A 17441-nucleotide genomic window follows, 5' to 3' on the forward strand; every position below is an offset into this window, starting at 1 on the left:
CAGGGATTTTTGTTTCCTCCAGGACAATAGTGTGGTTGTTAACAAATAGGGTTGTTATCCAAATCCTCCCTCCATTAAATAGCTCTTTGATGGTGGACTTGCTTTGTATTTTTATCTTAGGATTCCAATATTGCTTTTCCACAGAATTTGAGAAAATTGATCCTCCCGTCCCGTCCCGAGTGAAAAGATGGCTGTATCACGGCAGTTTGGGCTTCTTCTCTGGAAGAATTACATCTTGCAGGTGAGTTGGTCAAGGGCCATGGAGAAATGGCCGAAAGGATATCCATAAAAATGAAAGGGTGGAAGTTAAAGCTTGTTGTCAAGCCAATCTTCTTGAATCTCCTCCAGATAGGCTGGACTTCAGTTCTGTTCATCCTCAGCTTGAGGATTATGGGTGTTGAAGTCCAACACTTCTGGAAGAAGACCTCAACATCAGGAAGTTTGCTTGAAACATGCCTTCATTTTTGATCCTGGCTTTCATGCCACACAAGTTGTTTTGAATAGAATAGAATAGAATAGAATAGAATAGAATAGAATAGAATAGAATAGAATAGAGTAGAATTCTTTATTGGCCAAGTGGGATTGGACACACAAAGAATTTGTCTTTGGGGAATAAGCTCTCAGTGAACATAAAATACTTTCATCAAGAATAAAAAGATACAACACTTACTGATAGCCAAGGTTACTATAAGCTATCAAATCGTACCAGGAAACAAATAAAAACAATATAAATTGAAAGATACAAGCAACATGGTTATAATCATAAGTGGGAAAAGATAGATACTAGGAAGGAAGAGAAGAATAATAGTAATACAGTCTTAGTAAATTATTTGACAGTGTTGTGGGAATTAGTGGTTAAGCAGAGTAATGGCATTTGGGGAAAAAACTGTCCTTGTGTCTAGTTGTTCTGATGTGCAGTGCCCTATAGTGTCATTTTGAGGGTAGGAGTTGAAACAATTTATGTCCAGGATGTGAGGGGTCTGTAGATATTTTCCCAGCCCTCTTTTTGACTTGTGCAGTATACAGGTCCTCAATGGAAGGCAGGTTGGTAGCCATTGTTTCTTCTGCAGTTTAACTACGGATTGTTGAAAAAACGATTGGATTTGCCCAATATTCTAGCTGTAAACTAGAGTTCCAAACTATACTGTTGGTTTTTGCTCACCCTACTAAACCCAACAAGCCCATATTATGGCAGAGTAATCTTAGGGCTTCGTGTGATTCCAAGAATCTTGGTTTGTCTCTCAGAAGTCTCCAAGAACTCTCATTATACTGCAAAGTTTAATGTGACGGATGGTGAAAATTGTTGTCGGTTTCATTATGCTGATGTTAACAAAATGTTTTTTCTTGACTCTCTTCCCAAATATTTGAGAAAGCTAGCTTCTACTTCTCTTGCTCAAATCCCTTACTTAACTCAAGATAGAAATATTACAAGTATTCTTTAAATTAACAGTTGTAATATGTTAGAATTAACACTTGTAATATGTTAAACAGTTGTAATATTTTAAACAAGGACTGTGACTCAGTGGCTAAGATGCTGAGCTTGTCGATCAGAAAGGTCGGCAGTTCAGCAGTTCAAATCCCTAGCGCTGCATAACGGAGTGAGCTCCCGTTACCTGCCCCAGCAGTTCAAAGGCATGTAAAAATGCAAGTAGAAAATTAGGGACCACCTTTGGTGGGAAGGGAACAGCGTTCCGTGTGCCTTCAGCATTGCATCATGGCGGCCACAGAGACATCTCTGGACAGAGCTGGCACTTCGGCTTTGAAACGGAGATGAGCACCGCCCCCTAGAGTCAGGAACAACTAGCGCATACTGTATATGCGAGGGGAACCTTTACCTTTACCTTTAATATGTTAAAACCCTATTGTGTTTGTATTTGCATAACCAACTATGTTCCCTACCCTTTCCCCAATCTCATTCCAGTTTAATTCTAAAGCAGAGGATCTCCAAACTGGGCAACTTTAAAACTTGGTGGACTTGAACTCCCAGAATCCCTCCCCAGTCAGCGTGGTAGCATGGCTGACTGAGGAATCCTGGGAGTTGAAGTCCACAAGTATTCATGTTGCCAGCTTTTAGACCTAAAGCATCTCTACATATCAAATGATGGGAAATGCTGCTCAGGAAAGCTGATGCCCCTTAATAAAAATTTATAATTTGCATGTCAGATTCTTGATTTCTCTTCTGTCATCTTCTCCTACTGTATCCAAAACTCAGATTTGTCTTTACTCAATGTCATAATATTTCAGTTTCACAGGCTCCCTTAAATCGAGCAGACCTTTAGTAGCCTGGGCAGAATTTATTGTAAACGTATAACCTTATTTATCATTCAAAAGGGTACTGCTGCTGTTCCTGGTATTTCAAGTCTGTCTAGACTTTAATTTGCATTTTTTTTTTGAAAGGAAGTGAATATGCTGGGGGTTCTTTACAAGTAAATCATGAAATGTTGAAAAGTTTCAGACTTGTAAATTCCAGTGTGTTCACATTGCTTGTTTATCCTCTTTCTTTTTGTTCTTAAAATGCTTAATAAAAGCATATTAAAAATTAAACCAGGCAGGATGCCAAGGCCAGTGCCGTTGATCAATATTCATGGTCACTCAAAGGGTGGAGGAAGAGGCGTTGTTAACTTGACATCGTAACAGACTGTAAGCAGCCATAAACCAAACCCTCAACAATCCATAGTTAAACATCTGCCAGTCAAACTGTGCCCACCTCCACATTCAAAGCCTCCATTCATCAATGTTTCATGCTGCATCGTAGCCTCTCAGCCCACCGGAACATTTTTGAGTGGGGAGAATTTGGCTTTGTAGAACAACATTATCTTGGAAAAGGATTGGCTTTTTACGTCAGCAAATCTTGGAATTTCAAACTTACAACAGCTTTTTTTAACGACCATTTGAACTTACAACGGCACTGTAAAAAGTGACAGGATAGTTTTTTCATAGTTACGACCTCTGCAGCATCGCCATGGTCACCTGATCGAAATTCAGCTGCTTGGCAGGGGGTTCATATTTATGACGGTTGCAGCGTCCCGGGGGTCATGTGATATCCCTTATCTGTACCCCCTTCCCTGACTTGGATTGTGAGCCGCCCTGAGTTCCCTTTGGGGGAAAAGGGCGGCATATAGCAATAGCAGTAGACTTATATACCGCTCTCTAAGCGGTTTACAGAGAGTCAGCATATTGCCCCCAACAATCTGGGTCCTCATTTTACCCACCTTGGAAGGATGGAAGGCTGAGTCAACCCTGAGCCGGTGAGATTTGAACCGCTGAACTGCTGATCTAGCAGTAGCCTGCAGTGCTGCATTTAACCACTGCGCCACCTCGGCTCTTATAAATTCAATAAATTCAATTCAAGGTTGGAGAGTTTCTGACAAGCAAAAGTCAGTGGGGGAGCCACTTAACAACCATGGTACTAACTTAACAACTGCAGTGATTCAGATTTAACAGATTTAACAGATTAACAAGAGTTGGAAGGGACCTTATAGGTCATCTAGTCCAACCTCTCCCCGCTCAAGCAGGGGACCCTACACCATTCCTGACAAATGGCAGTCCAGTCTCTTCTTGAAAGCCTCCAGTGATGAAGCTCCCATAACTTACAAAGACAACTTCTGTTCCATGGGTTGATTGTTCTCACTGTCAGAAAATTCCTCCTTATTTCCAGGTTGAATATCTTCTTGTTCAGTTTCCATCCACTATTCCTTGTCTGGCCTTTGGGTGCCTTGGGAAATAGCTTGACCCCTTCCTCTCTGTGGCAGCTCCTCAAATATTGGAAGGCTGCTATCCTGTCTCCCCTGGTCCTTCTCTTCTCTAGATTAGCCGTGCCCAATTCCTGCAATCGTCCATTGTATGTTTTAGTCTCCAGTCCCCTCATCATCCTGGTTGCTCTTCTCTGCACTCTTTCTAGAGTCTCAACATCTTTTTTATAGTGTGGTGACCCAAACTGGATGCAGGACTCTAGGTGTGGTCTTACTAAGGCTTTATAGAGTGGCATTAGCACCTCCCTTGATCTTGATTGTATCCCTCTGTTAATGCAATTTAGGATTGCATTGGCTTTTTGGCGCTTCCGCTGCACACTGCTGGCTCATATTCAGCTGGTGGTGGCAAGACAATGGGGCAAACTCCCTTAACAAATGTTTAACTTAGTAAATGTTAGGCTCAATGATGATCATAACTCGAGAACTACCTGTAAAAAGGATAGACCTTTTGATCGATTTGTACAGATGGGCCTCAATATACTACCATTTGTATACAACTGTTTGGTCCAAACTTACAATAGGCTCAGGGAGGGGGGTTGGGAGGCTTGTAAAAACACTTCCAGCCATTGCAAAACATTGCACACCCAGTCACATGATTGCAATTTGGTTTCTTGGCAACCAGCTCGCATTTACAATCCTTGCTGCACCTTGCAATCACGTGGTTGCAATTTGCAATGTTTATTTTTTGCTGGTTTCAGACTTCCTTTTGCCCATTTCCAGCAGAGAAAAAAAAAAAGGGGGGGGAAACCTACCCACAGGGGAAAGTGTATATACTTAATGACAATATGATTCACTTTAATGGTGGTAAAATCAGATCCAGTCACGTGGTGCCTCAAGTTATGACCCCAATGACTTATGTTGGAAATGTTGTGGCCTACCAGCAGAGCTGGCAGCAGATTCAGACAGTGAAGGGCTTGGGGAAGACCATGGGCCAGTCCTGGAGTCTGAGGAAGGCTGTGATGAGGGCTCTGTGTCGGAGGCAGAGAGGGGACCAGGGCTGTCTGACAGTTATCAGCTGCCTTCAGAGTCAGACATCAGTGAGGCAGACGAACAACTGGAGCTTGTTCCCAGTGTGAGCATGCGCAGAGCTGCCAGACGAAGGGAACAGCTAAAGAACAGGGGTCGACTTGGAAGTAAAGGCCACAGGTGGACGATGAGTGGCCCCTCCCAGAGGAAATAAAAGAGGAGCGAAAGGGGAGTGGAGTTTGCAGGAGACCATTAGTTCGCTTAATTGGTTTGTGACTCTCCGAGACTCCTTGCCAAGTTTTGCAGATATCAACCTGGCAGCTCTCCAAGCCAGAGAAGGTCTGTGACTGTAAATCCTCCCTTGAAAGACTTTCTGTTGAATGAGCAGAATTCACAGTCAATCAGAGGTGTTTTTGTCGAGACAAGGAGTTTGCCTCATGCTCTTGGGAAGCCTTGGTCAGAACAGGAAATTCCGGTCCTTATGGCCATAAACTCAAAGACTACCTGTGCCCTGTCCACTCCTGGAGCATGCCCAGATAATTCATGGCCATTGCCATTTTGGTCTTCTTGAACTGTGAACACCCAGTTTTAACTCCACCTAGTTGCTTTCACCGAGCCTAACTTTCTCTCTTTCCTCCTGCAGAAACGGAAGATTTTGGTCACACTGATCGAGACGTGTCTCCCCTTGTTGTTTGCCGCCATCCTGATTGCCCTGCGCAATCGTGTCCATTCGGTCAACCATCCCAATGCCACCTTATACCACAGCAAGCAGGTGGATAGGCTGCCCAGGTTCTTCTATCATCGGCATTCGGGCATCCCTTGGGAACTGGCATACGTCCCCTCCAACAACACGGCCGTGCAAAACATCGCCGAGAGGGTGGAGAAGCACTTGAAGATCAAAGGTTTGCACGCATGCGCACGCACACACACACACGACAGGGCAGTTTGGGTTCCAAGGTTTCCTCCTGGGTACGGAGGGAGGGCGTCTCTTGTCACTGAAGGGCTTTGCTTTGAGCTGACGATGGGTTTTGCAATGTTAAAAATACTGCAGAAAATCAGCCTGAGTGTTGCAATAATGGGAGATGCACACAACTGAAAACGGGGTGGGGGGTGGGGAATGAAGGAGAAAGCACCGTCTGCTTCTCAGAATATTAGAACTCGGGGTCAGCCAGGAAAACTGTTCTGATCTTCCTTTTCTTTCCTTTCCTTTCTTTTCTTTTTCTTTCCCTTCCTTTCCTTTCCTTTCCTTTCCCTTCTCTTCCTTTTCCTTTTCCTTCCCTTATTTTCCTTTCCTTTCCCTTCCCTTTTCTCTTCTTCCTTTCCCTTTTCCCTTCGCTCTTCTCTTCCTTTCCTTTTTCTTCCTTTCCCTTCCCTTCCTTTCCTTTCCTTTCTCTTCCTTTCCCTTCTCTTCCTTTTCCTTTCCCTTCCCTTCTTTTCCTTTCCTTTCCCTTCCCTTTTCTCTTCTTCCTTTCCCTTTCCCTTTTCCCTTCGCTCTTCTCTTCCTTTCCCTTTTTTTCTTTCCTTTCCTTTCTCTTCCTTTCCCTTCTCTTCCTTTTCCTTTCCCTTCCCTTCTTTTCCTTTCCTTTCCCTTCCCTTTTCTCTTCTTCCTTTCCCTTTCCCTTTTCCCTTCGCTCTTCTCTTCCTTTCCTTTCCCTTCTCTTCCTTTCCCTTTTTTTCTTTCCTTTCCTTTCTCTTCCTTTCCCTTCTCTTCCTTTCCCTTCTCTTCCTTTTCCTTTCCCTTCTCTTCCTTTCCCTTCTCTTCCTTTTCCTTTCCCTTCTTTTCCTTTCCTTTCCCTTCCCTTTATCTCTTCTTCCTTTCCCTTTTCCCTCTGCTCTTCTCTTCCTTTCCTTTTTCTTCCTTCCTTTCTCTTTTTCATTTCTTTCCTTCCTTCTTTCTTTCTTTTTCCCCTTTTTCTTAGGTTTTAAGAAGAAACTAGACAGTCCCTTATCTGAAACAGTATAGTCCCATCTTGAGCAGGGGGCTGGATTAGAAGACCTCCAAGGTCCCTTCCAGCTCATTCATTCATTCTCTTCTCTTCTAAATCATAGAAACCATCAAACGGGGGAAATCTACCGTTTTGCTTTGCAGATCAAATCCTGCATCTTGATTCCCCTCCCCCCCCCCAAAGAAAATCAAGTGAAATTGGAGAAAAGCTGAAATATTCATTACAGGACACGGTGATAGCCAAAAAAGGTGGTTATTAAAGACTGTCTTTACCACCTCAATTAGCCTTGGTGTAGGCAATCTATCGGTGTATAACTGGCAAACAAACCTACGGTTGGTTTCCTTGCCTGGCTTTCTGGTCTTCCAGAAGACAGGTTGGTCATGATTGACTCATGGTTGGGTTCAACCAAGTCTACGTTCTTCCTTCTCTTAATTGGGTTGGCTGTTCTTATTGCAATAATACTTTAACTTAAATATGGATCAGCGAATGTTATAATTAGCTCGGTTGGGCGTGGCGTAATCCAATCTTTCGATTATAGCGTAGCTCAGAGAGTGAAATCTCTAACTAAACCCACATGGTCTTGTGCAACCTACTCTCACTGTGCAAACATTGATTTCTTCAGACCTTTTATGACCTCTGGGCACCCAGGTCAGTTTTCCCACGTCCAATTTAACTTATTGCTGCTTCAATGTGGACACCTCACTTTTGATGACCTTATCATTCCGATGGTCTTCGACTTACAACAGTTCACTAAAGGGACCGTTTTAAGTTACAACAGCATTGAAAAAAGTGACTGACGGCCGTTTTTTACACTTACGACCGTTGCGGTATTTCCACGGGCGCACGATCACTATTCAGATCCTTGGCAACGGACTCAGATTTATGACGGCTCCAACTGTCCCAAGGTCATGTGATCCCCGTTTGGGACCTTCTGACCAGCCAAAAAAAATCAACGGGGAAGCAACTGGAATGCTTCACTTAACGACCATGGCAAGAAAGGTCACAAAACAGGGCAAAATTCGCCAAGCCCTTAGCAGCAGAAAATGTTGGGTCCCATTGTGGTCGTAAGTCAAAGGTTTAACCTGCATTTCCAGAGGAATTCACAAGACTCACGGACTTATCTGAAGCCCTCTTAGCTACCGTATTTTTCGGAGTATAAGACGCACCTTTTCCCCCCTCAAAAAAGAGGCTGAAAATCTGGGTGTGTCTTATACACTGAATACAACATTTTTGGCCTCTCGAAACCCTGCCCCCTTCACCAAAATGGCCATGCATAGCCTTTAGGAGACTTATAGAGTCCTCTTGGGGGCTGAGGAGGGCAGAAATTAGCGAAAAATGGGCCGTTTTTTGCACAATTTTGCCCCTCCCCAGCCGCCAGGAGCACTCTATAAGCCTCCTAAAGGCTATGCATGCCCCCCCCCTTATTTTTGACAAAAAACGGGCTCGTTTTTTTGGGGGGGAAAGGGCCATTTTTGCTTTTTTTTGCCCCCCCACCTCCCAGGAGCACCCTACAAACCTCCTAAAGGCTATTCATTCCCTTTTTAAAAAAACAGGCCCGTTCTTCAAAATCTTGGTGCATCTTATACTCTGAAAAATACGGTAAGCGCTTGATCATTTTGGCTACAAGGCATCTGAATGACTGAGCTGAAGGTTGAGAAAATCCTCTGTAGGTGATTGTATTATTGCAGCAAAGCTGTTTGAAGGGGCTGGGTGACAATGAATTGTAATTTTAACCTCCTTGCTTCCTTTATTAATGTGGACATCTCTCATTAAACCTCTCGCAATTAACAGGGCTGGTTCTGCAGATTAGTAGCAGGTGGGGCTAGTAAGGAAAATAAGTCTAGGTGAGGAAATTTATTGCTTTATTTGCCAAACTTGTACAAGATAACAAGTATAGGTATGAACAGAAACATGAACAAAGGAAGTGAATCAGGGGTGAAATTCAGCAGGTTCTGGAGAACCGGTAGCGGAAATTTTGAGTCGTTCAGAGAACCGGCAAATGCCACCTCTGGCTAGCCCCAGAGTGTGGTGGGAATGGAGATTTTGCAATATCCTTCCCCTAGGAGTGGGGTGGAAATGGGGATTTTGCAGTATCCTTCCCCTGCCATGCCCACCAAGCCACGCCCACAGGACCGGTAGTATAAAAAATGAGAATTTCACCACTGATGTGAGTACGGATAAATTGTGACTGCAGGACAGGGATTGTAGGCACACTGGTGCGCTTATGCACGACCCCTTTACGGAGCTCTTAGGAAAGGGATGAGGTCCACGGTGGACAGTTTAAGGTTGAAGCTGTGGCGGTTGGAGGAGTCAGGTAGAGCATTCCAGGCATTGACCCCTCTGTTGCTGAAGTCGTATTTTCTGCAATCGAGTTTGGAGTGGTTTACCGTGAGCTTGTCTCTATTGTTTCCCCGTGTCTTATTGAGGTTGAAGCTGAAATAGTTGTTGGCGGGTAGGACGTTGTAGCAGACAATTTTGTGTACTATGCTTAGATCGGAACGCAGGTGGGTGCAGTTCCAGATTGACCAAGGCCATAATTTCAAGTTTGGTGGCATAAGGGATTCTATTGTGAGTAGAGTACTTTGTTGGAAATGCCAGGGTTAGATGGACCAAGAATGGTTTCTGGTTGAGGAGCAAGCAGGCTTCTGACCAGGACATCGACCATCGATCCAGAGATGCTACGGGAGATACCTACAACGTCTACTTGTCACTCTGTGAGGCACTCAATCTGTTTTTGAGCCCAACTGTGGAGGAATGCTTTGGAGACATCTTATGGATGCAAAGATGCAATGCCCTTTCCACACACCTATGAATTACAGGAAGTCCTCGACTTGCAACCGTTCATTGAGTGACCATTCAAAGTTTCAATGGCACTGAAAAAAATGACTTATGGCCGGTTTTCACACTTACGACCGTTGCAGCAGCATCCTTAGCAACTGGCTCATATTTATGACAGCGTCCTGGGATCAAACTTTTGGCAAGCAAGGAACCAGATCCACTTAACAACCATGTTACTCCCTTAACAACTGCAGTGATTTGTTTTAACCACGGCGGCAAGAAAGGCTGCGAAGTGGGGGACAAACTCGCATCACAACCGTCTCGCTTAATAATGGAAATTTTGGAGTCCCTTGTGGTCATCGGGTGAGGACTGCCTTTTACATGAAAATCAAAAGTCATCAGAGGTACCTGTGATGATTGGCAAGCTGCTACAGGCCAGTTCTAGGCCAAAGATGTGATGCTCCCTGTATCGGTGAGCTGGGAGGTATGAAAACTGAATAAATAACCAACTAACAACAACAACAACAAAGATTTAGCCTTCAGCCACAATAGGAATTGCACATCAAGCCCCTTCATTGCATCACCCAGCAAACGTCAACCAAACCTGGGATTCAAACAACCTACAAAGTTAGCTGTGACTCCTACAACAGCTAATAGAATACATGTTCTTGCAAAGGAACAGAAAGCTCAAGTTCAAAGCCTAAGAGTGGGGGACAAACTCGCATCGCAACCGTCTCGCTTAACAGTGGAAATTTTGGAGTCCCTTGTGGTCATCGGGTGAGGACTGCCTTTTACATGAAAGTCAAAGTAAGTCATCAGAGGCACCTGTGATGCTTGGCAAGCTGCTACAGGCCAGTTCTAGGCCAAAGGTGTGATGCTCCCTGTATCGGTGAGCTGGGAGGCATAAAAGCTGAATAAATAACCAATTTAATGAATAGTTTTGCAGAAAGCTAGCCCCCACCCCTCTTTTAGAAGAATGAAATATCTTGAGAAATATTTTAAAAAGGCAGGATAAAATATTTCCCCTAGAAGAAAAATAAAAAGCTTAAGGGAGACAGAAACTTACCTCCCAGCTTTAGAAATGCCGATTTGGTCATCCATTACTGCCTGCACCAAGATCTGGCTTTGAAGAAAAGTGGAGTTAGCCTATTTGACTTATATGCAGAGCACATCATGAGAAAGGCGGGGCTAGGCGAATCAAAAGTTGAAATTAAGATTGCCAGGAGAAATATCAACAATCTCAGATAGGCAGATGATACCCACTCTCATGCCAGAAAGTGAAGAGGAACTAAAGAGCCTCTTGATGTGAGTGAAGGAGGAGAGTGCAAAAGTTGGCTTGAAACTCAACATTAAGAAAACTAAGATCACTGCATCCGGCCCTCTCAATTCCTGGCAAATAGATGGGGAAGAAATGGGGGTAGTGACAGATTTTATTTTCCTGGGCTCCAAGATCACTGCAGATGGGGACTGCAGCCAAGAAATTAAAAGAGGCTTGCTCCTGGGGAGGAAAGCTATGGGAGATCGAGACAGCATATTAAAAAGCAGAGACATCACCCTGCCAACAAAAGTGTGTCTACTCAAGGCTATGGTTTTCCCAGTTGCAATAGATGGCTATGAAGGTTGGACCATAAGGAAGGCTGAGCGCCAAAGAATGGAGGCCTTTGAACTCTGGTGCTGGAGAAGACTCCTGTGAGTCCCTTGGACTGCAAGGCCATCCAACCGGTCAGTCCTAGAGGAGATCAACCCTGGCTGCTCTTTAGAAGGCCAGATCCTGAAGGTGAAACTCAAATACTTTGGCCACCTAATCAGAAGGAAGGATTCCCTGGAGAAGAGTCCAATGCTGGGAAAGATTGAGGGCAAAAGAAGAAGGGGATGGCAAAGAAGGAAGTGACTGAATGGAGTCACTGAAGCAGTCGGCATGAGCTTCAATGGACTCCAGAGGATGGTAGAGGACAGGAGGGCCTGGAGAAATATTGTCCATGGGTCATGATGGGTCGGACATGACTTCGCATCTAACAGCAACCACAAAGATTTAGCCTTCAGCCACAATAGGTTAGGTTAGGTTAGGTTTATTGGTTTTGTATGCCGCCCACTCCCGAAGGACTCCGGGCGGCTCACAATAAACAGGGGAGGGAATAAATAAGACAATACAAACAATTTTAAAATCCACAACAGTCACAATTAAGACGGGGCTGGGTGCTTTAACAGCCCCCAGCCTGCCGGAACAGCCAGGACTTAGTAGCTTTACGGAAGGCCAGGAGGCTGAAGTAAGCCTTCAGCCACAATAGGAATTGCACATCAAGCTCCTTCATTGCATCACCCAGCAAACCTCAACCAAACCTGGGATTCAAACAACCTACAAAGTTAGCTATGACCCTTACAACAGCTAATAGAATACATGTTCTTGCAAAGGAACAGAAAGCTCAAGTTCAAAGCCCAAGAGAGGGTATAAATCTCTCCCTCCCTCTCTTTCTCCCTCCCTCCCTCCCTCTCTCACTCAATTCCATGTGGTTAGCTACACCAGGACTATGTGCTTGGTGGTTCTGTTCACCATTAAACTCTCTTTTCAATCAGCCTCCATGTTTCCAGTGTCTTTCTCCCGGCTTGGAACTGAACCAGATGGTTATTTCTTCCAACAGTTTTACCTAACAATCCTTGATCAATATCAAGAAAGTCTCTGCAAGCATGTCGCTGAGATAACACCGAGTTCTTGTCATCTCTCATATATTTATTGTATGTATGTATGTATGTATGTATGTATGTATGTATGTATGTATGTATGTATGTATGTATGTATATCCACTTACTGAAACAACGCCAGCACTCCATGCACCCTCACCAAGATTTATAGAAAGACGGCAGTTCCGACCACGCTTTAAGCCCAAAACCCAGCCTGAAGATGGCGAGTGAGACCTCGCCGAAACATTGCCAAGACAATCTCAATCTTACACGGGAAAAGACCCAAATGCAACAAGACCAGCATGTGTGTGTGTGTGTGTGTGTGTGTGTGTGTGTGTGTGTGTGTGTGTGTATCTGTGTGTATGTTCCAGCATAACTCTGGAATGCCTCGAACAATTTCAACCAAACTTGGTACACAGATTACTTACACTCTGGAAACAAATACTGTGGGGATAAGACACCCCTAACCCCCCTTGGAGTGTGAGTGTGTCCGTGTGTGCATGTTCCAGCATAACTCTGGAACGCTTGGGCCACTAAAATGAAAAGGCCTGAATTATATCTATAGTGTCAAGTCATGGTACTTTTGACAGCAATAGTGTGCATTTTGGATTCAAGTTCTGTCAAGATACAGCCTGTTGTGCCTTAAAATGGTTTCTACTGTACAGCACAGTGGAGTTCCCATGATAATGGCTTTGCTCCACAAGGGGGCTCCCTCTAACACAGGATTGGGATAAATACATACCCAGGCTATGCCTGGCTATCAGCTAGTATTATAATAAAAAAAATAATTAAAAACAGGAAGCTGCTGTTGTTGGTTTGCTTTGTCTGGGTTGGGTTGATCATAATAATTCCCCTTGTGGGGAAGGGAAACCTCCTTTTCACTGTATGGTTTCTGTTTTTACTCTCTAGCTCGATGGTTTCCATCTGAAAAAGAGTTTGAACACTACATCCGTTTCGATAACCGTTCGGGCAACATACTGGCAGGAGTGGTTTTTGAGAACTGTGTGGCGAACAGCCAGGATCCCTTGCCACTCCAGGTAAGATGCTCTCTTGGTCTCTTCAAGTCAGTGGTGGGTTTCAAATTTTTTTAGAACCTCTTCTGTGGCCTGCTTTGTGGGAGTGTGGCTTGCCGGCCATGTGACTGAGTGGGAGTGGCTTGGCAGTCATGTGACTGGGTGGGCATGGCCAACTTGTAAAATGTGGTGAAACTCACTTAACAATGCTCTTGCTTAGCAACCAAAATGTTGGCTCAGGAACTCTGGCATTTGAAGCACGCAAGTCTTAAAGCTGTCAAGTTACAAGACCCTTGCATCCCTAACCCTTTAGAAGAAAAAACCCCAGGGGTGTTCAAACTTGACAGCTTTGAGACTTGTGGACTTCAACTCCCAGAATTCCTCCTCCAGTCATGTTGGCTCAGAAACTCTGGCATTGAAGTCCACAAGTCTTAAAGCTGTCAAGTTACAAGACCCTGGCACCCCTAACCCTTTAGAAAAAAAAAACCCAGGGGTGTTCAAACTTGACAGCTTTAAGACTTGTGGACTTCAACTCCTAGAATTCCTCCTCCAGTCATGTTGGCTCAGAAACTCTGGCATTGAAGTGTGCAAGTCTTAAAGCTGTCAAGTTACAAGACCCTGGCACCCCTAACCCTTTAGAAAAAAAACACCAGGGGTGTTCAAACTTGACAGCTTTAAGACTTTAAGGTTTAGATAGGACTCTTAGAGGCGGGCAGGGTGATTGGCGAGCCAGCCAATCAGTGAGCGGCGGGCAGGGCAAGTGTGGTGCAGACGGGCGGGGAGAGGGAGCTGGAACGATGAGGAATGATGAGAAGACTAATAGTAATAATAAACTGGCTGTTTTTTGCTTGTTTGGGGGAGGGCACCTCTCAGGATCACTCTACAAGCCTCCTAAAGGCTATTCATGCCCTTTTTTGGAAGAAAAAAAATGGGGCCATTTTCGTGAAAGAAAGGCCATTTTTGGGAGGTCTGCAGAGTGCAAAACTTTTTTTTTTTAAATTTGCCTCTTCAAAACCTTGGTGCGTCTTATACTCCGAAAAATACTGTAGCTTTGGATGCACCTTGGAGAATTGTCATGGACTTTTCTTATGTCATTGATGTCAGTTTGTTTGTGGTTTGTCTCCAGATTAGTTACCGTCTACGTTTCAAATATAGCCCTAGAAACGCTCCTCCGAGTGAGAGGATTGTTTTGAACCCCAACTTGGACCGAGATTGGAACACCCATTACCTCTTCCCATTGTTCCAGTTTCCAGGACCCAGAGAAGCAAAAAGTGACGATGGAGGCACACCAGGTAATTTTTTCCCCAATGGTTTATTTCCTGCCGAGAGATCAGTGGTGGGTTTCAAAAAAATTTCGAGCCTACTCTGTGGGTGTGGCCTTCTTTGTGGGGGTGGCTTGCCGGCCATGTGACCTGGTGGGAGTGGCTTGCCGGCCATGTGTTCTCTCTCTCTCTCTCTCTCTCTTTCCTTCCTTTTGTCTCTCTGTCCCTTTTTCCTTTTTTTCTTTCATCTCTCTCTCACTTTTTCTTTCTTTTTTCTTTTTTTATTTCTTTCTTCCTTTCTTTCTCTTTCTCTTTCTCTCTCTGCGTGAGTGTGTGTGTGTGTGTGTGTGTGTGAGAGAGAGAGAGAGTGGTGGGTTTCAAAAATTTTTGGAGCCTCTTCTGTAGGTGTGGCCTGCTTTCCGGGTCCACTGGTGGAACCTCTTCTAACCGGTTCGGTAGATTTGACGAACCGGTTCTACCGAACTGGTGCGAACCGGTAGGAACCCACCTCTGCGAGAGATCATGTGATGTCCTGGAGGGCACAGCCCAGAGATAACACAAACGGATGGCAGTTTAAGCCGTTCCTTTATTATTACAAATTTCCCCAAACGCTCCCACCTTTCTGGCCAGCCCCAGAGCAAAGTGATGTCAAACCCACGCACCTCAAGCAGCCTCTGGCTGCAATTAGTCCAGCCCAGTGCTGTGTACCCCAAGGCTGCACAGCAATACATCCAGCAGGGCTAATCAAGGAGTTCAGGAAGCAAAGGATCCAGGTAATTAGTCCAGAAGGAACTCAAGGGCTCTTGGGAAGTTCAAATGTCAGCACTCAACACTTCAAGAACTCAGCGTTTGCTCCTGACAAATGCCCCTCCCCAGGTGTGCCTTCTGAAGATGGGTGTCAGGGCCCCAAAAGATGCCCTAATTAATTTACGAGCCTCGAGACAAAGTTCAAAAGAAATCCAATCATTTATTAGGAGCAACATTTTTGCATAATCTGCTGCAGAGCCAGATCTGATTCCCGGTTATCGGTGTCTGACCTTTGCCCCTGTGTCTCCCCTCAGTCTGTGTCATAAATCACATCCACCAACAAAGTGCTGCAGCAGGTTGTAAACTTTCTCGCGCCTCACATGATTGCTGTAGAAATCTGAGATCCAACCCTGGTTCGAAAGTATGCATGGAATTCTCCCTCGCTTGCTTTCCATGTCAACTTGATAATAAGCATGGAAACGTTTTACAAGTTGACATTGGGTGGGGCATTCTTCTCCTGAGTATCCTGCTCAGTCTGCGCTGTTCTCGCCTTCTGTCCACTCTCCGTGCTCTCGAATCAGGAGGGGGTGGTCCTTGCTCCTCGCCTGAGTTCTGTCTCTCATGTTCATCTTGCCCCTGTTCCTGTCTACAAGCTGTCCTAATCCTGAAAGGCCCTGGCCTGCCCTTCCCCATTTTCCTCTGAAGCCCCTCAATCTCTGTCCGCTCAGGTTCCAGCTCATCTTCCCCCGCAGATTCAGCCTCCAATGGGGGGGATGACAGATCACCAGATCTTCAAGAGGACCTGGAAACACATGGTGCTGTCTTCTACTTCTGACTGGACTTAGTTCTTTCTGTACAACAGGAGATATATTTTAACATCATAAGTGTCATAACCCTTAACAAGTCTCTAGAACCTATGCTTTCTACCGTCTCCACCCCAGGGATCATTGTTGTTAAAGGCAAAGTTGGCCCAAAATATGATAATGTGGCTCAAGTGTTGTACTAGAGTTATGAGAATCAAGGTTGAATTACACCAGTGGTGGGTTTCAAATTTTTTTAGAACCTCTATAGGTGTGGCCTGCTTTGTGGGAGTGGCTTGCCGGCCATGTGGCTGGGTGGGAATGGCTTGCCAGCCATATGACTGAGTGTGCGTGGCCAACTTGTAAAATGTGGTAAAAATCACTTAACAACGCTCTTGCTTAGCAACCAAAATGTTGGCTCAGGAACTCTGGCATTGAAGTGTGCAAGTCTTAAAGCTATCAAGTTACAAAACCCTTGCACCCCTAACACTTTAGAAAAAAAAACCCAGGGGTGTTCAAACTCGACAGCTTTAAGACTTGTGGACTTCAACTCCCAGAATTTCTCCTCCAGTCATGTTGGCTCAGGAACTCTGGCATTGAAGTGTGCAAGTCTCAAAGCTGTCAAGTTACAAGATCCTTGCACCCCTCACCCTTTAGAAAAAAAAAATCCAAGGGGTGTTCAAACTTGACAGCTTTAAGACTTGTGGACTTCAACTCCCAGAATTCCTCCGCTCTTTCTTCATCTTGATGATGTGCGGACGGGTGGGGGGAGGGAGCTGGAACTGGTTCTAAACGGCATTGTAAATTTGTGGAACCTCTTCTCTAGAAGAGGTTAGAACTGGCAGGAACCCACCCCTGAATTACACCTATAGTTTTAGAAAGTGAGCGAATATCTTTTGGTGTTCCTTCAACCCAACATCCTTCACTGTGTTGGTGTTTCGAGATAGAATGAAGATGTACAACGAAGCCACCTTGGTTCCACCACAAAACCGCGGTAGACTAAAGCGCACTCGACAAAAGCGCGTACCTGACGTCATCACAGCGTGACGAAAACATCACGCTGTGAGCGGTAAACTTAAAATTAACGCGAAAACCTTACCCTAACCCCCCCAAACCTAACCCTAAACCTAACCCTAAACCTAACCCTTAACATAACCCTAAACCTAACCCTAAACCTAACCCTTAACTTAACACTAAACCTAACGCTAACCCTTAAACTAAACCTAACCCTAATGCTTAACGTAACCCTAAACCTAACCCTAACCCTTAACCTAACCCTAAACCTAACCCTTACCTTTACGTGAACCGGCTTGCTTTAAAATCGCTTTTTTAAATCTCCGCGGTCGTATTTGTCGCGCTGCTGATGATGTCAGGTACGTGCTTTAATCGGGCGCGCTTTAGTGGACCGCGGTTTTGTCGGGCCACGAGCCACCTTGAACTAGGTTCCACCACAAAACCGCGGTAGACTAAAGCACGCTCGACAAAAGCGCGTACCTGA

The 17441-nt window shown here is 44.9% G+C and overlaps 1 protein-coding gene across 3 annotated transcripts in view; it reads left to right on the forward strand.

Moving 5' to 3' along the window:
* The window catches only part of ABCA3 (ATP binding cassette subfamily A member 3), a 94753-nt gene that overhangs the window by 28082 nt on the left and 49230 nt on the right, over positions 1–17441 (forward strand). For all 3 annotated transcript variants that reach the window (XM_087728680.1, XM_087728681.1, XM_087728682.1), the window contains 4 exons: positions 145–241; positions 5362–5620; positions 13031–13158; positions 14261–14426. In XM_087728680.1, the coding sequence (XP_087584806.1) occupies positions 188–241; positions 5362–5620; positions 13031–13158; positions 14261–14426 (607 nt within the window). In that variant the 5' untranslated portion in view covers positions 145–187. The remainder of the gene's footprint in view (positions 1–144; positions 242–5361; positions 5621–13030; positions 13159–14260; positions 14427–17441) is intronic.

The sequence above is a fragment of the Thamnophis sirtalis genome, unplaced genomic scaffold (assembly GCF_051295495.1).
Source record: "Thamnophis sirtalis isolate CommonGarterSnake01/CBP01778 unplaced genomic scaffold, rThaSir2_p1.2 scaffold_14, whole genome shotgun sequence".
Taxonomy (NCBI): Eukaryota; Metazoa; Chordata; class Lepidosauria; order Squamata; family Natricidae; genus Thamnophis; species Thamnophis sirtalis.